We start from the raw sequence: 20,438 nt of genomic DNA on the forward strand, positions 1-20,438 counted from the left end.
AATATCTTGCTTCCAGTAGCTAACTTCGACTAATTTTAATCGTAAAATCAGGTGTATTCCCTGAAATCAAAATATCTTGCTTCCAGTAGCTAACTTCGACTAATTTTAATGGTAAAATCAGGTGTATTCCCTGAAATCAAAATATCTTGCTTCCAGTAGCTAACTTCGACTAATTTTAATCGTAAAATCAGGTACATTCCTTGAAATCAAGAGTAACCGATACCAAACTAAGAACTACACGCTATATATAAGATTCGCGCAATTGAACGTCAATTTTTTGTATCATTATTGTGTTGGAGATACACTGATCAAAGCTATAAATCAAGACGGATCTCATTTTTATTATATGGCAAACGTGAGCACGTAGGAGAGTAAACGCGGTATTATTCAGCGAAATAGCGAACGAAAAGTCGGCCACGGACAAATAGAGAGACAGACGTCTCGGGTAATGATTTCATTGGACTTTGTGCCGCGCCGATGTAAATATTATCCAGCAGACACTGGTTACAGACCAGCACGCTAAATGAGGAAAATATTTGTACACTCGATAGGAGAGTTTAATCGAAACGTCACGGCTAAATAGCGGATAATATCGATTTTACGATTGCGGAACATCGATGAAATTGGCCTTTTGTCAACCGGTTAAAATAGCTCTATCTTTCGGCGTAAAACCTCCGTTAATGAAATTAAATTTTCCGATACTTGCTATCGCCTCTACGAATATGCGATACGTGACTCTACAAATTCCTTGTTACTAAATCCCAGATTAACGAAGAAAGAGGCACGAATGAAGAATGATTATTTTATCGTATTATACATAATCGATCGTGACAACTCGAAGCTTCGATCTGTTTTTAAAGCCCATTGGTCAACACGTAGCGAGTTTCGGACAATCACAGTTAAGAATTTTCGTACAATATTTAAGCTTATAAATCGAAAAGTTTCGAAAACAAATCTCGTAATTGTTTATTTCGGTATTTGGCAATATACATGAATTGAAATTTTTACGATGAAACATAAGAAAAAATAAACGCTATGATAATAATTTCCAAAATAAATAACAGACGAGAGTATCGTGTTATTTGTTTATTGTCACGAAACAAGAAAATTCGGTCATTGTGCTGCCACCTGGCGGCAAGTAGAGGAACCCGAAGACGCGAACTCTGCTGAAAAATACAGTAAAACCGCGAGATCGAAACTGGTTCGAAACAGGTTCTTCGAACGGAAGTCTTGGCCGCGATCGCTCAGGGACATTCGTCTAATCCAGTCGTGCAATTTGTCTCTCGACGACGACGCGGAACCACCCGGTATCTTTCACCGAAGGAAAACTAAGTGCAGTTTCTAATTCAGCCACGAAACGATGCTTCAGATAGTAAGAGAATCTACCAGCGTAAAAGACGCTGCTTCTTTTCGTTACCCTCGAGTGGACACCGTGGCAAACCGAACGATCTATGCGCTCGTTTCTCGGAAGTTCCTTTAATTGCGCACGGTATCGTTTTGTCACGACCGTTATCTAACGTAGAGCGCGCGAAAATACGAGCCACGTCCATACGGATAATGCGACCGGTTATGCAAATGAAATTGTAACGCGGCTTCGCTTAAATTAAATAATACAAATCGTTGCGAAAATCGTGTACAGGATCATATACATAGGAGGAGCGATTCGAAACGTAAGTGCACGTATCTACGAGATTCTATCGTGATCGAGAATCTTGTTAAGAAAGATGACGAAGCGGATAATCGAAGAGGTGGATTACGATTTAACAATGAGTCGAGAATTTTAAGATGAAGGAGGATTTAGCGTGTTGGTAGATCGTTTTTCTCTGAGATTAGCATTAGTTTCTTGGTACATTGGGCATTGGACCATGAAAGGGAAACGAGTGATCGAAGGAGTGAGTGAGTATCCGATGATGAACTGAGAATTTTAACCTTGATGGGATTGAGTTTAATTGGAAATTTTGTTGATAAATTCTTGTTTGGATTAGCGTGAGTATACATGTGATTTTATAGGAAAATTAAGGAATTCGTAAGCTTGTAACAAAAAACGTACTGCAACTATAGAGATTCGAAAGAAATTTTATTGATCTGCAGCCAAAGACATTAAAAATTTCGTAGTACCGATATAAAATTTCGAAATGAACATTAGCAGAAGTAGCGACATTTCGTAAGTAATGATATCATTGCGGAATTATTCGTCGCTAATAAGTGTCTGTCAACGACATTAATAAAACAAACGCAGAATGTTTCTTTAGCCTGATCTTTGATAAATACACACGATATACTCGTCGCTTAAGAATATTTTAGATCGTGACGAGGAAATTTCTGCACCCACTCAGTTAAAAAAGCTACAATATCGAGCGGATAAAAATATTTTATAAATAAAGAAAGGACACGAATACTTTGCAAATATATCTACGACTCGGTCATCGAAATCCTCGGACAGAAAACGAGGAGAAAAATTCTGCAGTTGAATTATTTTTTGCTACCGATCTTTCCATGGTTCCTGCGTGGGCGCAAGATGGAAATACTTTTAAAAATGCAACCGACCCGTAATTCAATGGACCGGGACAACAAATTTCACGCAGCTGTCTTTACTCATCGGACAATCGGAGAACCGATAAATAAGTTCTCGAAGGAAAACACAATTTCTTGGTCAGTTGCTAACCGAGAGAGACCGTTCGAACTTTGCAGCCTATAATATTTACACGGCGATAGATTCAAATCCCACGCCTGTCCAAAAATTATAACATCATAAATAATTGTAACTTGCTAGAAACTCGATATTCGTAACATGATTCGGCAGTTCCATATATTTCGGGATCTGTTAAAAAAGAAATAACGTTGCTAAGGATCCTCCGCGCAACGCATAGCATAACCAATTGCATCAAGAATTTTCCTGATACTTTGATAGATTTACGATCGTTTACATTATCGTTTCTTCCTCGAAAGCATGCGACGCTTTTATTTTAAACAAAGCATTTCGACCCTTCACCCTTTTGTCAGCCAATTGCGTTCTCAATTATTCCAACCATATTTTTCTAATTCTGATCAAATCAATGAAACTATTTTTACAAAGTATAAATTTTCATACTTTCCTTACAGTTTGACAATTTTTCAAAGCAAAAAGAACGCAATTGGATAACAAATTCCTACATATTCCTTATCAACGTTGTTTACTGCGATTTCTATTTCTATGCGTCATTCTATACCATACATCTATCGCAACTTAATTCATCGGTACATCATTTCTAAGACTGTATCTCACTACGACAACTGTATATTTTCATAACTAATCCCTTCATCGTCCTCCTGATTACATTCAGTTTAGGAAGCATCATCCCGCGCGTGAGGTCTATAAAAAGTTGCTTAATTTTTTTCCAGGCTGATAGCAGTCCGATAATGGTGGTTCCTAATTATTCGTATGGCAAGCGATTGGTCGTTACTCTCAAATTAATTAGTGGGCCAATTGATCTGAATTAAGGCGCCGCCCAGTAGATTCAAATTAAGATCAATATCTCGGCATGTGAATCGGAATATGGCTGCGAGCGTAGCTCGTAATCATAAATTTCTGGTGTCCAAACAATGGGAAGTCGCCCGTAATTTTGCCAAAACACGCTGCTCAGCCACCATCGATGATGAAACGCGTTGCTCCTTGCTCGACAAACCCCCTACTTGCTGCTAAAAACCCCTTCGGACGAACCAATAACCACGGGGGTCAATATGGTTAGCTACTCCCTGAAAAATTTCTCTGCCGCTTCGAGAAAGAAATCTGTATTCAGTCTCGAGTCTCTTCTCATCTCGGAACGAACGTGTTGCTGGATTCTCAGAAAAATTTATTTCACGTTCTCAGAATATTCGGTTCGTGCGAATATTTATAAAAGTTCGAAGAATTAGAACTGCGTAGGTAGGGAACGCCCATGACGTTTAAGCCAGTGTATTCTGTTTCCGAAATAGTTACATACTATGCCACTGTACATACTTAGTATCTAATAGTAGTATCTTAGTATCTAGAGTCTGAACATTATTACTAGAAGAGTTCGAGAAAATGGGAGATTAACGTCAGTCTTTCAAGAAAAGTGGCGACAAAAAGGAAAAACTTATTCTACTCTAATAACACCTTATTATAATCCATTTAAGCTGTCCATCGTTCAATTAAATATATCTCCGAGGACATTAGAGAATTACATGGAGAAACGCACATATTTATAATACCTAACTAATAGCAGTCTGTAAAGAGGAGTAAAACGAGGGAAAAAAAAAAGGAAACTGAAGGGAGGTCGTGGAACAATCGTAATAGAGGGAAATCACGAATGTCGTGGGACGAGTGAACGCGGGTGAACGACGATATACGAGGTGTCTCGTTAACATTATTGGTATACATGTACCTACACCAATAATCGTTACTGAACTGCAGCTGCACAATTGCAGCCATTCAATGCGACGCACGCCGCTACATGATCCTATCTCGCCACGGGATTGAAACGGCTTCTCCTCGTGCAGGGATAAAACAGATATTAGATCACATTGGCTGTTTCTGCTAAGGCAAACACCGTAAACAAATAAACTAATAATTACATCGATTTCGTCTTGCCTTCGTGGTCCACGTTTTGTTCCTCGTTACCATTACGAAATCGTGTCAAGAAAACTACACGCGTCAATTCTGCCCCGTGTATTTTTTAACAGTTTGTTAACTTTGTCAAAAGAATTTGTTAATATGTTCTACGCGAGCAACTGCATCGGCTCGGATTTATATGAAAAGACTCAATTTTTTTTTTTTAAATATCCAACTTCTGCATCTTTAAATATATTTATAAAACTATGAATTTACATAAAAGTCTGCAGTCTAATCATAAGCCACGTGTCAAAAATGGATTCGGAATGAATAAGTTACTTCGATCGCGAACTATTCGATTATAAACAATCGAGAAAGATATTACGTATGCTTGCTATACTTTGGAACTGGCTAGCCAACGCATAGTTTGAAAGCTTATCGCGCTGATGGATAACAGGGGAGGAGAAAGACGAAACATTCAAAATTAAAGCCACGATCTAGACTCTAGTGCCAGTGGAATATGTGTTGCTATACTTTTCGAGCTAGCCTGATGCGCGCGATGGAGTAGAATAAATAGCGCGAACTGTATACAAAATTAAATACTCCGCTGAAACGGTGTTTGCACTTCCGGCTTTTCCTGGCCATTTAATTCGACGATAAAAGCATTCTAACCTGGTAACATCGCTGTCGGTCTTACCAAACCCATTTCCGCTTTTATTTCTAACTACACCACCGCACGCTGTGAATAAACCTTTTAGAAATGTATACCATTTATATAAAAAGTTTTCCAATGAAAAGGCAATAACTGTAATTGATATTCTAATTGAAATATTTATTGAAAATGATGAATACGTTCACTACCAATATTCTAAATATTTCAAATAGATATATACGATGCAAATTAAGCGTTAAATTGGACGAACGTTAATGATTATCAGATTATAATAGTTTTCTCAAATGTTTATTCTAAGACGACTGAATTTGTCTCCTTTCCTTTTCATCGGTGATAAATTTCTTCATTTTCTTTGATTCGACCAATTACATTGGAAAGGGTCTTATAGCGAGAATAAAATTTATTTTGCTTTTTATAATGCTGATTTAACGATTTAAAGAAGTCAAACGAAGGGGAGAATCTTGGAAATTCGCATCGAAACATTTCTCGATTTGAAGCATTGATTGAAAAACAAATATGGAGGCGAAGTGCGGCTAGCCCAATTTCGTGCGGACTTGGAACAAATGACAAGGGAAAAGGCTGCCTCTAAAATGCCACTTTGCGTGACTTGTTTATTCGTTTGTTTCCTCGTGTCGACTGGCATCGAGCGCTATGGCCATTACTCGAAAATCAGCAACTATGTTTAGATAGACTTGGAGACACTGACGTAAACGGATTTCAGAGGGAATAATCGTTTCCCTGTAACAAGATGTTAGATCATAGTCATCTTAGGTCGTCTTTTCAAACGCAAATTCTATTAAATGCAACTGAAATTGCTTTTAAGAATGTACTACGTTCTTATCATATACATGAGCGTCATAAATACGAATGGGGTTTGATTCACTGGACTGTAATTCGAGATATTTGTCTTTCGTTTTCATTTCGCAATTTCTTTAGTTTAGTCTTGAAGTATTACGTAATCATAAAGTACCTCGAGAAACTTGGCAGCGGTACAATTAGATAATTTGAGAAAATTATTCAGAAAATAATTTAATAATATATACGTAAATTTATTAGAGATAGAAAACTGAAACAAATGAATAAACGTAGATAACAATGATAATAACAGATGTTCATAACTGTGGTACAATAAGTGCCTCATAAACACAATTTACAGCAGGTGTCTAAGCGCGAAATCAATATGGAGGACTAACATAATATCGTGAAACGTGGTAGTATCGTCACGAACGTCTATTGGAACGATGTCAGTGGAGCAGTAGTAAAATTAGAATAAATATAGGCGTCAAAGTATTATTTATGCGTTGGAGTAAGTTATCTAACGTATCTTATCATACGTTAGGGTAAACAAAGCCGCTATCGATTTTTACGGTTACGTCACAACTACTGGTGACGTCACTGCCGTCAGAAACAGGTGACAACCACTATTAGCTGGTGACGTCAAACGAGAACGGACAACGAACCTCTGTCCTGCGTTTGCGCGTTACAACATATCGGACGTGTACTGCACCGACTACACGTCCCCATCGTGATCAGTTCTTTCAGATGCTCCTACCTACTGTTCGAGTTAAGAAAGAGGTGAAATAGCAGCAAGCAACGAATTCGATCATTGCTCGATCACCGATGCATAAACGCGAACGAAGCCCTAGATGTGCGCATGTTCTTCGATGGGTAACCTAACGGACATCGAGGGTCCCAAATACTTCACTCTAGAAAATTTAATAGACAGTGACAACACTTACGAGTGCCGCTGGACTGTCTGTCATTCTTTCCGGAATCCTTTTGTCTTGCAGATGAGCCTCACTAGCGATTAAACGTGCGATAAAGAGAACACGTACTCACGACACCGTGCTCGAAATCTCGGAAACTGTCTCAGCCATCATGGATGGCACAACCGTGTCGATCGCCGACTCGTTTGCGCCGCAGCCATAGCTGCCGCCATCTTACATTCAATGTCGAAACTCTTCGATAATTAAGGGTAGCGTAATCGCAGTGCACTGAATCCTGAAATAAAGTATATATGTATGTATCATTTTTTCTCTTTTATTATAGATAAAAGTAACTTTAAAGATCTGTTAAATGAGATATTTCAATAATTGCATATGCTATTTTAAATTTAGAGAGAGAAAAGCAGAGGAAAATTCTTATAGCTATGACACTTATTATGGACATTTACCGTTTACAAAAACTGAGATATATGTTATTGAGTTTATAAATATAAACGTACGTGTACATGTATTTTAGTATGTAATATTAAAATTTAAATTTAGAGGGAGAAAAAGAGAGAGGACTTCTTATAAGTATGACACTTATTATAGATATTTACCATTTACTGTAAAACTGAGATATTTATTGTTAAGTATATAAATGTAGACGTATGTGTATTTTAATATGCAGTACTAATTCACACAGTACTTAACTATTTCAGCTAACTTAATTTTACATGCAATGTTATGTTTCGTCAATAATAAATTGCATACCACGTACCGGAATTTTTTGATAACTTACTACTTGTGCATTGATATATTTCATTACGATGGGAAATTATTACACCCACTAACGTATTTAAATATCTATTTATATGCACAAACTTTAATAAAACTAATTGATTCACTTTGTCAAAACTCCTGTTACTATGTAATAAACATCTCAGCAAGATATATTCAGTAATTTTAAATTACGTTTACAGAACGACTGAAGAAAACGCGCCAAACCACAGCAAGATATAGGATAGACCTAACACCCCCATGCATTTCTTGTCTCTCATCTCAGGATTACTAGAGACACTTTAAGTGGTACCACGGTACCAATGTCTATACTTTATCTGTACTATTATTTCCAAAATTACCGATTCAGCAAAGAATAAGATTACAATCACCGACGAAGTATAGAGCGCGGTACAGAACTCTTGTATTGTGATGATACTGTAATCTTATTTTACACTGAATCGGTAACGGATGACCACAGTCGAGAATGACACCACAGACGAGATACAGGAATAGACGTGACATTACAGACAAGGTTCAAGAATAAACGCGATATTCAATGCTCTTTCGAGTTCTACGTTTTACGGGTTACCTAACCATTTTCATGTCGCATGCGACGTTATCGATTCAGTACAGTACTTGTTTGAATTAAAACAAATGTCTTACATGAAATTATAAATAAAATATAGAACAGGATATCCTATAATCGCAACAAAGTGTATAGAATTCTATCCCGCTGAAATACTGCGAAAATCATTACACATTATTAAAATAATAAATGAATATACAACAATAGTTAAATAATTCTTTTAATTAATTTCAAATAAAATTCTAGTTTCATATATCTGAAACATAAAAATGTGTATTCTTTAATTTTTTCTATTATGATGTTTGTATTTTCAAATCAATTATTAATTATATATTATCAAATATAGGTAGTCCGATTCAAAATTGGAAACTCGCAACACAATTTATCGATAACTCAAGCAGACAAATTACGCTCAATAGAAAAAGCAAAAAACTGACGAAAAGAGCAAAAGATCACCAAAATTTTACTTCTATGGATAGATACATATATTAATGATCAAACGGTCCATCTTCACAAATATACTGAAATTAAGGATTAAAACAAACGATGCAACTTAAAATTAAAACTTGACTGTAGTATTTAAAACTAACGAAACAACTTAAAATTAAGATTTAAAAGTAAGACATAACAATAACAACGCAATTAAAAACTGAAAATAAGTAACTTAAAAGTAAAACATAAAACTAAGATTTGAGAAAAATAACTATACTATAATAGACAAACAGTTGACTAGTAGTCAGACTATTGCCCATTTCAAAAGGAGAAGAATTCATATAATATTTCAATTTATAATAATTATAGATTTTTGGAAATTTTTTTACAAAATTTTTAATTTTTACAGCTCATCAACCCATATCTTATAGCAAGCTCTACGTTTTCTTAACTTAATTCTCAGCATATACTATTGTTTAACGATTAATTATTAAATATATAAATCTAGTATAGTAGCACACACAAAACGCTATTTTACTTTCTAGTATAAGCTTAAAGTACTGTTTTAATTCGATTACAATATCAATTTAATTACGCTATTTTATTTTATAATGTCTGTAGTTACTAATGTCTTGGATTAATAACATCTCCAACAACGTTAAAAACTCTGTGATTTTTCGAGGTCGGTATTTCAGAACATGAGTAAACCGCAGAGGGCGTAAGACGGACCACTTCGTTCGATATTTCAGGACACGAAACACAAAGTATCATAAGAAGTCATATCTACTTTGTATCCTTGTCTGTGGTTCACTGTGGAATACGTATTGCTGGATGGTGTGGTTTTAGTTATTAGTACGCATTGGAGGATTGTGGTTATTAGTGTACATGTGCTAAGGATCTTTCTATTATATTACATTATATTTCGTCAATTAAAAAGAAGTAACAATGGCAGAATTTGTAGAAAAAAGATGCGAGGATATGATTCCTCAATTAGAACAGATGGAAAGCATTAAACTTTTCGACAAAAACGAAATTCGGTGAGTGAAATAGGTTATATTTTGTAACACATTCTTTACTTTAACCAACTATTTATGTTGCTATAAATTATATAGAGGAATTGCAAAGAAACTTAAAGAATACGAATATAAAATTCAACGCCACACAAAAACTAAAGAAGACTATTTGAGATACATACAGTATGAAACGGACCTGCTTAAATTAATTAAACAACGTAGAAGTGTATGTTATTACTTATTAATAAATAGTTGATTATATAGTAATAACTATAAATGCACATTAATTATATATATATATACGTGTATTACTTTATTCAACAGAAATTTGGTATTATTCAAAAAACATCAGATATTGACCATGCTGTTACAAATAAAATTAATCATTTATATAAAGAAGCAATATTTAAATTTCAAGATGATATTCGTTTTTGGATTGCTTACATAAAATTTTGTAAACATGTTGTGAGTATTTGAATTATATTTTTTATTAAAGCTACTAACTTTTCATCTTTTAAATATTAATATAAAATGTGACAGCATTTTCACAACAATGTTAGTCATATGTTAGGTAAAATGTTGCAAGTTCATCAAGATAAACCCAAATGTTGGCATATTGCTGCAATTTGGGAACTAGAAGAAAATAAAAATAAAGACACTGCTCGTCAGTTTCTTCTTCGTGGTTTACATATACATCCAACTTCTCAGTTATTATTTATTGATGCTTTCAAGTAAGTCACATATTATAAATTTTTCATATATTATTAATGTTTTCATTTATATTTTTAATCATTAATTATATGATACAGATTAGAATTAGATGATGCATCAGCTAATGATCAGAAAAGTGAAAATAATGGTGACAATGCAGTACCAACAGAAACTGATGATGACATGTCTATTGGAATAAAAAGGGCATATATCATATATCAACAAGCATCAAAACGCATTAGAGATATCAAATTCGTAATAGAATTGTTAAATATTACAAAGGATCATAATAACACAGAAAAATTACAAAATAAAATTGTTAGGTAAAAGTAATAAAAATATGTTAAAATTATTGATTATCTTTAGTTTGAATATTTAAATTATTTTTAGTAATATGATAGAAGAGTATACTCATGAACCCCTGATGTGGGATACGATGGCACGACGAGAATTAGAAGGACTTATTCAACCTTCTTTTAGTGATACAGCGATGCAGGTTGATAATTCAGAACAAACTTCATTAAGAGATCGTATAACATCTTGTAATAAAGTTTATCAAACAGCAGTCAAAAAAATTAAGACTGAAGAAATGTGGTCTTTGTATATAGACTGTTTAATAGAAATAAATCAACAAGCCAGATCTTTAGCTTTACCAAATTTTAAAAGAAAATTATTAAAAACTGCATTATCTCAGGCACATCAAGCAAAAAAGTTAAAAGAAAAATATTATTTACATTGGGTTAGTAATGTACCTGATAAGTATTCATTACATGCATAAAGTAAGAATTAAAAACTTTAATATTAATAATTTCACTATAGATCAACATGTACCTGATAAGTATTCATTACATGTATAAAGTAGGGAATTAAAGACTTTAATATTAATAATTTCACTGTAGATCAACATGTTAAATGCTGAAAAAAAAGATAAAACTACAGAAAAAAAATTTGAAGAAATTCTGAGCATTGCGACTGAAACTATACCAAGTAGCATAAGTCTTTGGCATGCTAGGTTACGATATTTGTTTGCCTCAGGAGAGGAAAAAGAAGCTGAAGCTGTATTTTTAAAGGTACAAAAATACTAGTAATTATTTTTAATTATATCAATGATATTACATACATATAAGCATGATCATTTTTTAGGCAACACAAATTCTTGCAGAAAAGTCATTACCTTTATGGAAGATGAAAATATTACATGTGCAAGCAAAGTGTCCTGAGAAAACTGAACAAGTTTTCCAAACAGCTTTACAAGCACATCCAAATATTGCTCAACACATAAAAATTATTTACATTGAATGGCTAGTTTTGACAAAAAGTATGTAGTCGTAAATTGTAAAATTGTATTTGGTAGTATGTCACGACTGTTGTTTATTTTAGGTATACAAGCGGCAAGGAAAGTTTATGATAATCTCTGTTTACAACCTCCTCTCGTTCTTGAATTACACAAAAAGATGATAGAGTTAGAACTTATGCAACCTGAAATATCATTAAAACATGTAAGAAAGTATAATGAAATGTCAACTTTACAGTTTGGCAAAAATGATATAAGTATTTGGATAGATTATATTACGTTTGAAATGAAATATGGCGATCCCAAAAAAGTTGGAGAATTACATGGAAGAGCAGTAAAAACTTTAGAACCAAAATTGACAGACTCGTTTATTTCAGAATACAGTTTAATTAAAGCCAAACCAGATATTATTAATACTGGCACATAAGCATATGCAAATAATAAGTTTATTGTGTATAATGAAAACTACTACTGAAAAGTACTACAATAAATAGACATTTTATATATTGAATGAATGTTTTTTCTAATGGATTTGTGTAAATATTACAATTCATTCATGATTCAAGCGGTATCTCTTTTTCCATACGTGTAAGAACAATATTACGATCTGTTTCGTTTGGCAATCGTGTTCTATCTCCTGTTTTTAATGTTGCCCTCATATCTAAACACATCACATCTGTTGCCAAAGAATGTTGTTTATCATCTAAATTTCTATCAACTTCCAAAAGTAAGCTTTCCAAATTATTATATGCCCCTCTAGAAAATAATACATACATTAAATAAAATAATTACATTTCACGATGATAGAATATATCATTATGTAAATTATGCATTATTGTACATACTTTGAATTTTTCAATACACTTTTTAAGTCTTTTTCAGTTTGTCGCAAATGTAAAATTTCGTCTTTCAAACCTAATTCAGCTTCATCACGACAGAGTTCAAAACCAGGACGATAAGTACGATTTTCTAATCTTGTCTCTGCACATTTTATTGAATCAATTTTATGCATTAATGCGTCTTCTAGTCTAACTATTTCTTTTTGTAAAATTTCCATTTCCTTTTGGATCTGAAAATATTATGTTTAAAGCTAACATGTATTAAATATTAATGATCATTTTACTTTCAAATGTTGTTACTTTAAGCTTTTGCCATTCTAATTCATTCCTAGCTTTTTGTGTCTGATAAATTCTTTTCCGTAAACTAAAATCTGTTACGTCTTGCTGAGCTTTAATATCATTTCTGGCACGTTCACGCATTATATTTATAGCTTCTCGTAAATTATATACATCGCTTAATTCATTATCAGCTAACATTTTAATATAACGGCAATGTTCCAACCAAGCTTCATAAGGTATTGAACTGCAATAAAATAGATTTATGTATTTATTTCATACATTGCATGCAGATATTTATTCTTACCCTTTTGGAGTTCTTAATGCATTTGGTTTATAGCTAATATTTGCACATGTTCGATCTAAATTAAGATTTTCTTTCTCTATTTTAATAGTTTCATCTTTATCTTCCACTTCTAATTGGATTTGAAATCTAACTTCTTCTAAACGATTTAATTTTTCCCACGCAGCTTGCACCCTACACAAAATGTATCATCAAAAACATATATTTAAATAGGCACAGATTTTTTGTATTCATGTTATACCTATCAGTTAATGATTTCTTAATATTTTCAATGACACAAAGTTCTTTTTTCAATTCTGTATCAGCTTCATCATAAGTAAGTTCTGTTCCTCTACGGCAATCCCTCATGGAAATACATTCTGCTGTTAATTGTAGTGGATAATTTAAAGTTTCTAATTCTTTCTCTGTATCGACTTTCTCATCTTGTAAGAACTTTAACTCTGCAATTAATTTATCTAGCAAATTCTGTAGTAACTCTCTCCAACGTGATAATTCTGTTACTCTACAAATATATATGATATAAAATTTTAGATTTTTATTAGATGTGATTTAAATTATTCATCTACATTTCATCATTATACTGTTCGTCATTATTACCTATCTGCAAGGCGAGTATTATTCATATATGTATCCCATATTGTTTTTACCATTGTCTCTGAACGAACAATTTTTCCTGTATTTCTTAATTCAAATGCCTCTGCACTTCTGAAAGCTGCATTTTCCTGGAGTTTCCATTGTTTAGCATACCAATCTGCTAAATCTATTATAAAGAGATTGTATGTCATGCATATAAATAATTAAAAATTATAATTTATTCCTACCTAAAATATAACATTTTAATGCAATATATATATAATTATATATATGCAATATATATTTATTCCTATCTAAAATATAACATTTTAATGCAATATATAAATAAAGAAGAACATATTGTGAACAAAATTAAATATCAATATTTGTGACATGACAAAATTCTAAATTACACTTACTTATGTGTGGTAAAGGTTTTTCATATGTAGTTACAGACTTAGCCATAATTTAAACAATTAACAGAGATGTTAATGTTTATATATCAAAGTTACACAAAAAATATTAGCTTAATATTATCAGAAATAAGAAACTGATGTTTGGTCACCAAAGTAACAAAATATTGATTTAATAATATTTTATCCTACGCAATTATTCTATAATTATAAATCATTTTTTAAATAGTTATTGGGGAAAATAGGGAAAAATTAATCCAGTATATAAAAAGTTGAATAGATCTACATTATTAAACTATAATTTTTAATGAACGTACAATGTTTCTATTTCATAATTAAAAGTATAAACGATAATTTTGTAAAAGCGTAGTTTGCATCTTTTTGTCAATCTAGTAGAAATCTCTCAATATCCGTTATCTATCCGAAGTATTACTATAATGTTTTCGAATTCTCATTTATAAATAACTTTTATTTTTGCGAAAAGGGCCAATAATTTTTAAAATCATCTTGCTTTTTATTAAATGTGAAAGTATACAAAGTACAATACATTATAAGTAGAACACAATTAATCGATTCATATTTATAAATCATAAAAATGCATTTTAAATTTAAATATAATTTTTTATCTGCTAAAACTATGAAAAATAAACAAAAATAATAAACTGATACCTATATCTTAAATTAAAGACTTTCCGTTACAAAATCTTATTTCTGGTAAACGAGGTTTGTCGTTTTAAAAAATGGACTAATGAACTATACAATAAAAGTTACAAGGGGTTAAAATGAGATTGCTTCTTTAAAATAAAATTCTACCATTACATGGTATTTTTATTAAAAGATTTGATTATTCGAAGATTCAAACTTCGATAGCTTCATATGCATGAAAACTTAATTGATACTTCTTTAAATAAATTAAAAAATGCATATAGTTATATTCGAACAATTCGTTAAATCAAAATCTTTGCTTCGATATGGTGCTTAAGAACTTCCTGTGTAGCGCGCCAAACTATTTCTGAGTTGTTTGTGGCAACTCGATATAAAATCATCCGGTTCTGATAGATAAGAGCATTCATATAATGCGCGACTTATAAGTTTTGAACAAACATTATCGAAAATATAAAAATTTTATTGTCTACTGTGAAAATAGTATGCGTAGATTGAGTATGAAAACCAAGCGTAGCAAATCTGAAACTAGTGATAGCAGTATCGAGGAAAATGGCGTCCGACGTTTAAGCATATCCGACAACAACGACGAAATGAAAAAGGGAAAGGAGAATAAGAATACAGAATCGTCACGCAGAAGTACAGCGAAAAAACGTTCATCTCGCAGTCGTCATAGTCAAAAAGAAACAACTGAGGATTCTGCTGTGAAGCCTGAAGTAGAAGATACTCAAGCTGTAGATACAGAAGAAGAAAATAAGAATGTCGGGAAGGCTGGACCTAGTAAGAGACTTAAAAAAGAGGGATCTTCCTTAACAAAACAGGAAGGAAACAATGAAAAAGAGTATGAGGTAAGTCAGACATCATATTTAGTGTGTTTATTGTACATGTTACAACTATGTTTACACGGCAACAAGAACGCGCCTCCTAGGTATGCAATGTTGACTAGCAGCTATTCAACTGAATGACAAAATTTCTGCTATAAAAAACAATAAAACAAGAATGATCTTCAGTATAGAAGATGAATGCTAAATAATCCATCTTGTAAAGAAAATTGTTTCTACGAAACTTTAAAATTTACTTAATATTTTACGTGTACTCACGATATATCGCCGCATTAGTAATCGTGCAACGCCATTTATGATACAGTTTAGTCATAGGTAACTTGATTTATTATCATACTTCGCATAATACGTAAAAAATGTGAAATAAAATGTCATATATAAAATCATAATATTTGTACTTCTTATGATAAAATTGAGTATTAGAAAAGTTTTTAATTAATATTGCTAAACTATCTTACTTCTTTCTTTCATAACATAATTTTTCTGCATTTCATCTTTTATTTAAACAGTTGAAAAAGCATATGTAAAAAAGGAGTTTTTATATAAAATTTAATTTAGCATACAATATGTAGTAAATGCATTGTTTGAATATAATAGTTAATATTTCAATTACCTAGGTAGAAAAAATTGTGGGTCAACGTACAATCAAAGGTCGGCGTCAATTTTTAGTCAGATGGAAGGGATATAATGCAGATTCTGATACATGGGAACAAGAAAAAGATCTAAACTGTTTAGAATTAATAGAAGAGTTTTTAGCTGAAAATGCTGAAAATGAAGAAGACCCTAAATCTAAGCAATTAGATAATTCTACAAAGTCACCTAAAGTTAAAGCTGTAAAAGTGGACAAAAAATCTAAAAAACTTAAAAATAATGTTAAAAAACAAACAGAAAATGGTATTATTTTGCAAATGTTACCCATAAATTTATAAAAATTATTTCATATTGTGCAGACACTTAATTTCTTAATTAAATATAGGTAAACAAATAGTAACCTCAGATGAAGAAAAAAGTGGGAAAGATGATCAAAAAGAATTTGAGGTGGAAAAGATTATAGAAGTACATTTTAAAAAGAATAAAACAAGGGAATTTTTAATTCGTTGGAAAGGATTTACATCAGCAGATGATACATGGGAACCAGAAGAAAACTTAAATTGTCCAGAACTAATTACTAAGTTTATGCAAAAAGTAGAAAAAGCCAAAACTACAGAAGCACGTGAACTTAGAGCAAATCGTCCTCATACAAAAAGATATACACTGACTACACATGAGCCTGGAAGAAGACTATCTCGACGAAATATGGACAAACAAAGGTTTTTGCATTTATAATTTCAAAAGTATTTAAAGTTCTCCTATATTAAACTTAATAACATTCTTTCTTCTCCAGAGCTACTTATCACGAGTGTGATGAATAAATGATTGCAGAACAGCATGATTACATACATATATGTGATTTGCTTTTTCAAGAAATATCAAGATAATATAACAATTAACAGTATAATGACATGATGAGGAATAATTAAAAAATATATATCTTTTGCTTTCTCAGTTTTCGATTCGCGATAATAAATAAGAGTAAATTGTCCGTTCATTTATTATGTTGTATTATTATGTCTGTTTCATTTATTTTACATACAATAAATTGTAATAACGACGTGCGTCGCTCATGTGCTAACGCAATTTAATATTTGGCAGTTTTTCTGCAATCTTGTTTATTTTATGCTTTGAGAGGATTAAAAACTACTAATGTATGCATTAGATTTGCATTAGGAGTGTACAATGCTGTCCGCGAAAGTATATATTGCTCTATCAGCCTTGGATAGAGGGCTCACGGAGTACTGTCGATATTGGGTTATTATCGATGGTTATACAGGTATTGAATAAAATAATGGAAGGACCTCTTACATGTTGTATGCATATATGGAATATATGACATATAAGAGGTGTTTCCATTATTTTGTGTAACCTTTTTAGTTATCTATACTCGTATTGAGTCTCTGTATTTCACCCACTTTCGTTGTATTTTTTTCGCTCGCTTGAATGCTTGTCTGGACATCTATCTGTCCCGATAAGTGTCTAGATAGAATTCTGAAATATAAATATACTGACGGATGGTATTATACTATGTAAATGTATTATGTATTATATGAAGATTATGTTATCAGAAAGCAAAAGATTTTTTCAGTCTCTAAAAAGTTAACAGAACCTAAAACACGTATGACAAACATGTATGTTATATGAATTTAATATCAAACATCATTAATGCCACAATTGTTTTGTATTTCGCTCAATACATTATATATATATTAATAAATTCATTAATATTCTTTGTTACGTACATAAGAATAAAATATTTTAAGATTATGACGAAATTAAGAAAAATATATTAGTAATGAATGATATTTTATCCATTTTGTATGAAATTCATTATTTTGTTTTATTATGTATACAATATAATTATGAATCAAGATATATAGATATAAAGTTCATCCATAATTTGTAGTTTAGAATAGGTATAGTGTATGGGCCAAGATTAGCTAGGTCGAAAATTAATCCATCCATTAATCCAATCCAAGATCTTTGACTATTTAAGGTCGTACGCAATAAGTAGTAAGTACATGCTTACATTATGCAGTATTGTCTCGTTAATATCTTGATGCATTTCTTGCTTTCCGATAGTAGACACAGAGCCCCACTCTTCCATCATTTCCTAAAACTTTGTTATCGCTTATTCTCCATCAGCGATATTTTAGCGAACAATGAGTTATCAAAATTAAAGAAATAGAATTTTTGTATCTTTTTCTTTGCAATTAGTATTTCCCATATTAGTGCGCGACATGATTCCGAATATACATGTGCTAACGAGCCAATACTGCATTCTGTTTTATGTATGTTCCCCATAATAAAAAAATTTGTATTCAGTGGAATCAAGAACGAAATTACATTTACAAATCTAAGATTTGTATTTCAATATTGTACAAAAAGAACATTAACTTTGCATTAAAAGTTTTCTAGTACGACCTTGCTCGAATGTATTTCTATTAATTCATTTGTCTCAACATCCGCGTTTCAATAATTTCATTCATAATTGATATTTAATGACCTCGCTATCGTGTTCCTCCTATACCAAAAAATCATTATGATTTATGAACTGTAATTATAAAAAGTATTAATCCTACTATTGTAGATATTGTATTTGATAAATTTTATTATTTTTAGATGTTTTCATAACATACTCGTAGCCCATGCCACATCTGTAAACAAAACAGAAAGTAAACTCATGTAATAGATTCAAATGTTTTATTTTGCATTTTCGATATTCTTGTCAATAAATAACAAATGAACCTTTTTTAATACATGTATGAATTTTACTTTTAAAAATACAGTGACTTTGTACTATAACCAATTCATTTCATAATCTTCTAGTTTCTGTCGTAATTATCATAACAGAAAGCATGCAAGTTAAAAAAATGTTGAGAATAACTGATACCGAGAAAAGGTATTATAATAGTATTGATCAAACCGAAACAGGTTCCAACAATTTTTGGAAAATATTTCTCATCTTATTTACCATTTTGGTTCTAACAATTTTATTTATAACGTGCTATCGTTATATACACAGACGAGTCATTTCCATTTTAAAAAGGTTCATTATATTTTTGCTCTTATAATGTAATATGTGTAATAATATATATAGTATGTGTGTAGCATACGCATATAATGTTTAGTTGTTGATAATGTATCAATATTTCGTTCATAAAGCTTAATTCGACAAGATGAAGATAACGGTGATGACAGATTTTCTATAATAAAAGAAAGGGAAAGCGATTCTTATGCAAAACGACGATTTTTAGGGTCTAATATATGTAATTTTTCAAAATTTCATGTAAAATATAACGGCCACAGAAACAAACAATATGAAAAAAAATGTAAATTAAAGACCCTTTTACAGGTATTAAAAGTAAAATATTATATTAAAAATGATCATATTCAAATAATCATGATAGTTTAGTTTTTATAACTTATGTATGTCTATGTGTAGATATATATGTATGCAAAAATTTATGATTAGGAAAAGAAAAAGCTGCTTGCTCCATGTGCAAGTAAAATAGAGACCTCTACTAACAATCTAACAAAGCAATTGCCCTTGAAAATGTTTTTCCCATCTTTTTCATCAGCTCATACTAAGTACAAAAATATATCTAAAACAATATCAAATGAATGGAACATTAAAGATCTCGAAGATTATGAAAATATTTGTAAAAACTCACATCAGGTACCAACCAATTAATATCAAATTTCACAATAAACATAACTTTTTAATTGTATGTTCTTTTCTTTTTAGAATAACAAAAACATTTGTTTCTCAGATACAGATCTCAAATTTTTAGTAATACCATTATCTCCAACAAAATCTGATATACAGAATGACGAACTGTTATTGTGCAAATGGAATTCAGGAAATATTAACAATTCTAAAAAACAAAATAATGTCAGTTCTAAATTGATAGACCTTAAATTTGAAAACACTGATTCATTTAGTGATAGTACACAAAAATACAAAATTTCCACTTCTAAGTCAAGTTATTCACCTTATCATTTATTCACAAAAAATTTAACTGATTCAAAATATTTCTCAGATTCTGCAGCTGATATGTCGAATATTTTATCAAATGCATTTAACAAATTAAAAAGGTTTTCAATAATTAACAGATGTTATTAAACTTTATTTGATTTAATACACTAATCATTGTAAACATTTGTATAGGTCAACTAATTCTTAC

At 31.5% G+C, this 20,438-nt stretch overlaps 5 protein-coding genes and 1 long non-coding RNA gene across 7 annotated transcripts in view; 4 read left to right on the top strand and 2 right to left on the bottom strand.

The window, feature by feature from the left end:
- Pdk1 (Phosphoinositide-dependent kinase 1) overlaps window positions 1-7,087 on the bottom strand; it is a 407,695-nt gene extending 400,608 nt beyond the window's left edge. Inside the window, exon 1 of the mRNA XM_033327851.2 lies at window positions 6,965-7,087. Coding sequence (XP_033183742.1) covers window positions 6,965-6,988 — 24 coding nt within the window. The 5' untranslated portion in view covers window positions 6,989-7,087. The remainder of the gene's footprint in view (window positions 1-6,964) is intronic.
- Window positions 6,669-8,611, top strand: LOC143303055 (uncharacterized). Its single transcript, XR_013059036.1, has 3 exons — window positions 6,669-6,893; window positions 7,016-7,244; window positions 7,343-8,611. It is a non-coding gene; the product is annotated as an uncharacterized LOC143303055 (long non-coding RNA).
- An 857-nt stretch (window positions 8,612-9,468) lies between these two features.
- Window positions 9,469-12,258, top strand: LOC117153284 (U3 small nucleolar RNA-associated protein 6 homolog). Its single transcript, XM_033327184.2, has 9 exons — window positions 9,469-9,766; window positions 9,842-9,968; window positions 10,067-10,207; window positions 10,283-10,473; window positions 10,552-10,776; window positions 10,844-11,192; window positions 11,353-11,523; window positions 11,597-11,771; window positions 11,834-12,258. Exons 1-9 carry the CDS (start codon window positions 9,675-9,677, stop codon window positions 12,172-12,174), a joined length of 1,812 nt encoding a protein of 603 aa, XP_033183075.1. The 5' UTR covers window positions 9,469-9,674; the 3' UTR covers window positions 12,175-12,258.
- On the bottom strand, window positions 12,115-15,985 carry LOC117153286 (tektin-2). 2 transcript variants are annotated; one of them, XM_033327185.2, is made up of 7 exons: window positions 15,916-15,985; window positions 13,764-13,926; window positions 13,408-13,668; window positions 13,170-13,340; window positions 12,887-13,109; window positions 12,593-12,816; window positions 12,115-12,503 (listed from the first exon to the last, which is right to left on the bottom strand). In XM_033327185.2, exons 1-7 carry the CDS (start codon window positions 15,968-15,970, stop codon window positions 12,302-12,304), a joined length of 1,299 nt encoding a protein of 432 aa, XP_033183076.1. In that variant the 5' UTR covers window positions 15,971-15,985; the 3' UTR covers window positions 12,115-12,301. The 2 variants fall into 2 exon arrangements, with proteins under 2 accessions (XP_033183076.1, XP_033183077.1); XM_033327186.2 differs by lacking the exon at window positions 15,916-15,985 and adding an exon at window positions 14,159-14,343.
- LOC117153287 (uncharacterized) lies at window positions 15,144-18,950 on the top strand. Its single transcript, XM_033327189.2, has 4 exons — window positions 15,144-15,663; window positions 16,275-16,551; window positions 16,634-16,967; window positions 17,042-18,950. The coding sequence occupies exons 1-4, from the start codon at window positions 15,301-15,303 to the stop codon at window positions 17,067-17,069; spliced, it is 1,002 nt and encodes a 333-aa protein (XP_033183080.1). The 5' UTR covers window positions 15,144-15,300; the 3' UTR covers window positions 17,070-18,950.
- An 857-nt stretch (window positions 18,951-19,807) lies between these two features.
- On the top strand, window positions 19,808-20,377 carry LOC143303061 (uncharacterized). Its single transcript, XM_076620895.1, has 2 exons — window positions 19,808-19,930; window positions 20,000-20,377. The coding sequence occupies exons 1-2, from the start codon at window positions 19,808-19,810 to the stop codon at window positions 20,375-20,377; spliced, it is 501 nt and encodes a 166-aa protein (XP_076477010.1).
- The last annotated feature ends 61 nt before the right edge of the window (window positions 20,378-20,438 follow it).

This window comes from Bombus vancouverensis, chromosome 1 (assembly GCF_051014615.1).
Source record: "Bombus vancouverensis nearcticus chromosome 1, iyBomVanc1_principal, whole genome shotgun sequence".
Lineage (NCBI taxonomy): Eukaryota > Metazoa > Arthropoda > Insecta > Hymenoptera > Apidae > Bombus > Bombus vancouverensis.